The sequence below is a fragment of the Galeopterus variegatus genome, unplaced genomic scaffold, assembly GCF_000696425.1.
Source record: "Galeopterus variegatus unplaced genomic scaffold, G_variegatus-3.0.2 Scaffold9211, whole genome shotgun sequence".
NCBI classification, from domain to species: domain Eukaryota; kingdom Metazoa; phylum Chordata; class Mammalia; order Dermoptera; family Cynocephalidae; genus Galeopterus; species Galeopterus variegatus.
Genome location: NW_007735322.1, coordinates 11258 through 18311, shown reverse-complemented (window position 1 = coordinate 18311; position 7054 = coordinate 11258). Strand labels below are relative to the sequence as shown.

Genomic DNA, 7054 nt, shown 5'->3' with positions numbered 1-7054 from the left:
TGTCCTTCCCCTCCAAGAGCTCTGGTCCCCAGGTCAGAGGCCATTCCTGCTCAAGTCCCCTCCAGGTAGATGGGTTCTAGCTTTTCCCTATTCCTTAACTCAGAAGAGGCATGACTCACCTAAAACTATGTTTGAAATTACAAAGCCAAAGAAAAAAGAAAAGGGAAACAATTTGACTGGGGCCCCCACCCTCTCCTACCCAGATTTTTAAAAGCAGCAAAGTTGTTAAAATCCCATTTAAAAAATGGCCAGACCACTCAGGGATCCACCAGAATGATCAATGAGCGAAGAGCCAGTGTTGGGGAATACTCATTTGTGTCCAATTTTCATTGTTGTGATAGAATCCTCAGTTGATTTGATCAAATTGCTTTTAAACTAATTGCTTTTTTTTTTTTTAAAGATGACCGGTAAGGGGATCTCAACCCTTGGCTTGGTGTTGTCAGCACCACGCTCAGCCAGTGAGCAAACCGGCCATCCCTATATAGGATCTGAACCCGTGGCCTTGGTGTTACCAGCACCGCACTCTCCCAAGTGAGCCACGGGCGGCCTTAAACAAATTGCTTTTGATCAAAGCAACTTTGGGTTGGGTCTCCTCCCCCTCCTCCCCCAGGAGTTCGCCCTGGGGAGGGTTGAGCTCCATGCCCCCCACACCACACTTAAGCTCGAGTCCTGGAAACAGGGCCCAGCAGAGATGGGTGTCCAGGCTTGGATTCAGCCTCCACCTCCAGCTCCACCCCCTCCACTGGACACACAGAGCCACCGAAGCGTCAAATGTCAAAGGTCCTGTTTATTCCGGCAACCCAGAAAGGAAAAGTGTAAATAAAAAAGAAACAGATCCATGCACTCAACTTCTGGGGGTGAGGGTGGAAAGTGAGTGATGAGCCATGGGGGAAGCAAAGAGGAGCGAAGGGAGAAGAGAGAAACTGAGAGATGAAGAGGCAGAGGCGGAAAGAGAACTCGAGAGCCAGATCAATAACAGAAAGAGACAGAGGGACATCAATAAAAAGGCAGAAAGACAAAAGTGGAGTATCAAAAGCAGAGATAAATAAAGGAGAAGCAACAAAATGCATGGATAGAAACAGGCAGAGAACAAACTCGGCCAAAAGGTGGGGAGAGAACGTGGCAGAGACAGAGTGATAAACTCTAAGGGACACAGGCAGAGTGGGAAGGACCCTCCGCAGCCTGAGCCACAGCAGTGCCTAGGGGTCCCCCGAGGTGCTGATGACGTGGAAAAGGGTGACGTTGTAGAGCACCTGGTGGCCATTGTTCCAGGTGTAGAGGGCCCGCTCGCGGGGGTTGTAATCCAGCATGGATATGTGGGAGTACTGATTGTGGAAGGGCACGTCCGTGTACTCGTAGCTGGACGTGTTGGTGAAATAGGCAAAGTAGACCTTGGCGCCGGCCAGGTGGGAGTTGGTCACATAGAGCACGCCGCAGATCATGAAGGCCTCGCCGGCACTGCGCTTGGGGTAGCCGGTGTCCCAGGACCGCAGGACCTCCAGGGTGTGCGGGTCCAGCCGGCTGACCACGATGTTACCCGCGTTCTGGTTGGTGGTATACACGGCCCAGAGCCCGCTCTCATCCACCATGAAGTCCATGTCGGAGAAGCCGCCCCAGGAGTAGGGGAAGGTGTTGTTGTAGCCCGCCCCCGGGAGGCTCCTCTGCACCAGCACGGAGCGTGAGCGGAAGTGGTACTTGACCACCACGTTGCTCTGGTACTTGTTATAGAACAGGGAGCCGTTGTACACCACGTGGCCCGTGCCCGCCCAGGGCTGCGGCAGCAGGTGCTGGATAAAGTTCTGGCCTTTGATGAAGTCTCCCAAAGTGCGGAACTCCAGAACCCGCCGGCCCTTGTAATAGCCGTCCATGTACCAGACCTACAAGAGCAGCCACTGGTCACGGGGGGGGCCACTGACAATGGCCCCAGAGTCCCAGCAACCACTCAGGAATCAGTCATCGTCACTGGAGATCAACAGTCACTAAGCGGTAATTAGTCATGGGGTTCCACTGATCATTCCTGACCAATCACCATCCCACCGACGGATCATTTGGCCGGTGTGTGCTTTTGGTCTTAAAACAGACACTAAGTGGATGATACTTGATCCCAAAAGATCAGGGGGAATTGCACTCCCTGGGGACTCCGTGGGGCCCAGGAATTCACTGGTTATTGGATATTGGATGGTGGGTAGTCACTGGAAAGCCATTGGGTGATAAGAGGTCACTTAAATTCATTGCTCATGAGTAACCCTTGTAACCACAACATGACCAGCATGTCATCATCTTCTCTGTTATCAGCATCATCATGTTAATTAGCACTCGGGAGTGCCCTTAGTATGGAGCTAAGCATCTTAAAAACTTCAGTGCTGACGTTATCATGCCCATTTTGAAGATAAAGAAATTAGTCAGAACATTAAGGAACCTGCCCGTGGTGGTGGGACTGGAATACAAATCCAAGTCTGATTCCTTAACCAACCAATCGGTTGTACAACCATAATCCCTGGGGGTCCAGGGATCATGGCAGTATGGTGGCTATTTACTACCCATAATCTATGACACTCAGTGGCCACCCACTGACCAATATCTGTCACCAGGAAGGTCGCTGTTGCAGGATAGTCACTGGGCAGTTCATCGATGGTTCTTGTGGGTCTAGGTGATGGGCAATCATGACCATGGGGGCCACTGGAAGCCCAAAGGTCACTGAGCAGTGCTGGCAGGTCTTTTGTCCTTGGGAAGGCACTGGTTACTGGGCAGTTACATAGAGGTCATTGGCCACTGGGAACTGGTTAGTAGCGCTCAGTGACCATTAGTCTCTACAGTCACTAGAGGTCAACAGACTTTGAAATTTACAGGGCTGGAAGGTTGTTGGTCACTTGGTGGTCACTAGAAAGTCGAGGGGAGGTCCAAGGGCCCTGGGGATCCAGGACACTTTGGGCTACAAGAGAGTCATTGGTGTGGAATCCCTGGGCACCTATGGGCAGTCACAGGCTATGTTCCTCCCAGGCTCTGACCCCTGGGGTGGGCACAGTCACTCACCCGGCTATCCGCACTGGGGGCCATCGTGTCGGTCATCCAAGAGCCGAAGCGGGACCCCATGGCCCGTATGGTGATGGGGTTACTGACCCCAGTCAGCTTCCCACAGCCTGGGAGGCAGGAACAGGGGGGAATGAGGGTGGGGGATGGGAAGAGCCCAAGAAAGGAAAGGCAAGGACCAAGTGTTGTGACCAAATTGGGAAGAGCTGGGACCAGGGGTGAGGGGGGATCCAGAAATCTGGTCCCGATATGGAATTAGGTTGGGGTGAGGGGTTGGAAGCCAAAGGTCAGGGCCATTTCCAGCTTCTGGGCCCAGTTTGACCTTGGGTATGTAGGTCAAAGGTTGAAGTTTAGAAGTTAGAGGTCAAAACTGCCCAGCTTCTGGCACATGGGTGGTACTGGAGTTGGGTGTGGAGGTCAGGGGTCAGGGTCAAGGGTCAAGGCATACCCAGCTTCTGGGCGCAGGCATGGAGCCGGGCCTCCAGTGCCATCACCCGCTGCTGCAGGTCCTCGTACCCGTAGGCGCCCATCTCCTCCTGGATGGCTGCGAGGCTGCCAGAGAGATTCCTCACCTCCTCCCGCAGGCGCACAATCGTCCGCGTGTCCGCCTTGTACTGCTCCAGGACCGAGCTCAGGGGCAACAGCTCCGTCATCCTGTCCTTCAGCTCCTGTGCACCAAGATGGAACCCTGCGGAGCTCGACCCATGACCTTTGACCCAGACCCAACCTGACCTCTGACCCATAACTTCACCCCTTGTCTTTGTTGCATAATTGGCCCTTGACATTTGGCCCCTACTGGTCCCTAGATCCCAGCCAACCCTCAGTTCTTCCCAGACGTGACTCCATTCTCGGAATCATGGGCACCCACCTTGAGCATTCATTCCCTTGACCTTTGACCTGAGCCCAGAAGGACCCACCTGGAAGCTCTTGGCCGAGAGGGATCCATCGGCTGCCCGGAGCCGTGCGTCCAGGCTCCGCATGAGTGTCTCCATGCTGCGCACATATTGGAGGTCACGATACGTCCGCAGCTCAAGGACCTCCATGGACTGGGAGATGTTCTGGACCTAGGAATGGGGACAATTCAGGAAAGCAAGACTTCTTCTCCTGCCCCTGACCCAGAGATGCTACAGACAAGGCCTGGCAGGGCAAGAGGTCACACAAACACCCAACCAGGCCACCTTCTCCTTCCCTGATCTTACCAGCTACCTGTGAATGGCATGCCCAATCCATCCATTCCCCTTCCCTCTGGTTCCCACTGGGTCTGCCCACCACCACCTATCCCCTCCTCCCCGGTCTCCCTGCTTCCACCCTCACCCTCTGCAGTCAGTTCTCCACGTAGCAGCCAGAGGGAACTTTACAAAACAAAGATTAGACCACCTTTCTCCCCTGCAGATCCTCCATGGGCTAGTCCTGCCCCCTGACCTGCTTCCTCTCCAAGTTCACACCACTCCAAATACCAGCGCTCTCTGTTCTCACAGACTCTAAGCTCCCTCCCTCCTCAGGGCCTCCGCACATGCTGATCCCTCTACCTGGAGTGCTGTTCCCTTCATTTTCCCATGGCTGTCTCCTTCTCGTCCTTCAGGTCTCAACTCCAGAATCACCTCCTCAGTGTGGCCTTCCCCAACTACCCTGTCTCAGTAGCCACTCACTCACTCTCCCCTTACATGGCTATTTTCTTCCTAGCTGTGACTACTATCTGGAACTTTCTGATTCACCTTCCTCCTTCAGGTGGGTTCCTCAGAGGCAGAGCCAGTGTCTAGCTTATCCACAGCCAAATCCCCAGGGCCCAGCACTGGCCCCAAGTAGTTGCTCGATAAATACTTTCTGGCTGAATGCATGCCCCGAAGAAGCTCCCATACCCTAGTCTCACCTGACCCAGCCTGAGGTGAACTTCACCTGGCTAAAGTAGGCTCCACTGGGCTAAGGTGGACTCTACCTGGCTAAGGTGGACCCTACTGGGCTAAGGTGGATCCCACCTGGCTAAGGTAAACTCAGTCAGAGACATCACTGGATACTTGTTGAAATACCCAGACTTTCCTGAACAATTGGTCACGTGACTCTTGGTAATTCTCAGAAGCCCAACAGCTTGATACCCGCCCTGGATGCCACAAAACATTTTTATAGTAGTCCCCTTTTATCCGTGCTTTTGCTTTCCAGATTTCAGTTACCCGTGGCCAATTGCGGTCTGAAAATATTAAATGGAAAATTCCAGAAATAAACAACTCATGTGTTATAAATAATGGGCTGGCCGGTTAGCTCAGCTGGTTAGAGTGCAACCTTGTTAACACCAAGGTCACAGATTCAGAGTCCCCATACTGGCCAGCCACCAAAAAAAATATATATATAACTTTTATGATAGTATATTGTTATAATTCTATTTTATTGTTATTGTTGTCAATCTCTTACTGTGCCTAATTTATAAATTTAACTTTATCATAGGTATGTTCGTAAGGAAAAAGTACATGTAGGATTGGGTACTACTGCAGTTTCAGGCATCCGTGGAACATCTTGGAACTAATTCCCCACAGCTAAGGCTGGACGACTATATAGCTACTGTTGACAGAGGACACCACTTTGGATGTCCCAAATTATTGGGGAAAACAGTTTGGGCATTGTGGGCAGGGCAGAATCCTGTGGAGTTAATGGGTGGGAGACTCTGGTGCTGACAAACTCTTCTCCTCTCTGCCAAATGTCAGCTTCCTCCTCTATAGAACGATGATGGCTGCTGGTCCCCTTCATCACCGGCATCAGAGCTAATGAGCAGTTCAGCTGGGCAGTGGCAAGGGACAGCGATCTGGCTATAAAGGGCAATGAAACATCCTCGGGGATGTATTGAATGGGGACCATTTTGCATCGACCATGATCAGAGAGGGTAGGAATCCTTACAAGAGCCTCGAGGTGGAGGGTGAGAGCCCCCCACCCAAGGGACATGGAACGCTTCTCAGTAGGTGAGTCTGGAGAACTGAAGGGCTGAATGGAACATGCACAGTAGGGCCAGAGCTCACGCACAGGAGACAGGTGCCACCACTGGGTCTTCCTTCCTCCCCGACCCCACAAGCCTCAGCTTCTCTTCCAAAGAAGCCTTGAACAGATATGAATAAATTATCCACCAGCAGGGGAACCGGGGTATCAGCCAGCTCTGGATAATCTGGATGGTTGGATGTAGCCTAGGCTGATCCAGAGGGCGACAGAGGGCAAGGAGATTTTCACAGCCTACCCCGGGGAACCTGGTAGGTTCCCACCTTCTCCATCAGCTGCCGCAGCTCCCGACTCCGGCCATCGCGGGAGCAGGTGCTCTGTGCGGGGATCACGGCCGTGCAGATGCATTTCCCATCGGGGGCCTGGGCCGAGGTGTACAGCTGCCAGCCCTCTTCTGGGCTCTGGAAGAGAGTCTGCAGGGATGTTGGGGTTAGAGAGGGGGACCCACCTTGCCCCTCCAGGAGAGAAAGAGGGCCCAGGGAAATGACAGATGCCCTTTGCCAGATGGACATTTGGAATGTGCTGGACCATGGGCCTGCTGCATATGACCTCAATCCCTTTTGAAGGAGCCCCATTTTACAGATGACAAGACTGAAATGTGGAGGTGTTAAGGAACACAGCAAGGAATTATGGGACTTGAGCCCTTCCTCAAGCTGGGAATTCATTGTCCCACACATTTGCACACACATACAACACTGCCTCCATAACAGCCACTAGAACATACATCCACTCATAATAACCCACAAACCCGGACCTCTCTCTCTCCTTCCCCGGTCCATGGTGACAGATGGGCTCTGACTATATCTCAGGGGCCACTAAGTGCTAAGTGCCACTCTGCTATTCCCCTACCCTATCCCAAGAAGCCCAGGCAAGGTTATGCCCAACATGAGAAAAAATCTCGCTGAGACTTTCTAGGTTCTTGGATAGAAGGCATCGCCTTCAGACTCCTCCTAAATTAAATTTCAGGTCAATGGATGCTGCTCAGATAATCCAGTGATCAGTTACGGCTGTGTTTCCCATGCTCCTTGGAACAGCAGCAATCTTA

General features: G+C 52.5%; 1 protein-coding gene across 1 annotated transcript; it reads right to left on the bottom strand.

The window, feature by feature from the left end:
* Window positions 1-767: 767 nt before the first annotated feature.
* Window positions 768-6593, bottom strand: OLFM2 (olfactomedin 2). The gene is made up of 5 exons (XM_008593472.1): window positions 6273-6593; window positions 3948-4094; window positions 3479-3698; window positions 3034-3140; window positions 768-1877 (listed from the first exon to the last, which is right to left on the bottom strand). The coding sequence occupies exons 1-5, from the start codon at window positions 6582-6584 to the stop codon at window positions 1200-1202; spliced, it is 1464 nt and encodes a 487-aa protein (XP_008591694.1). The 5' UTR covers window positions 6585-6593; the 3' UTR covers window positions 768-1199.
* Window positions 6594-7054: the final 461 nt, after the last annotated feature.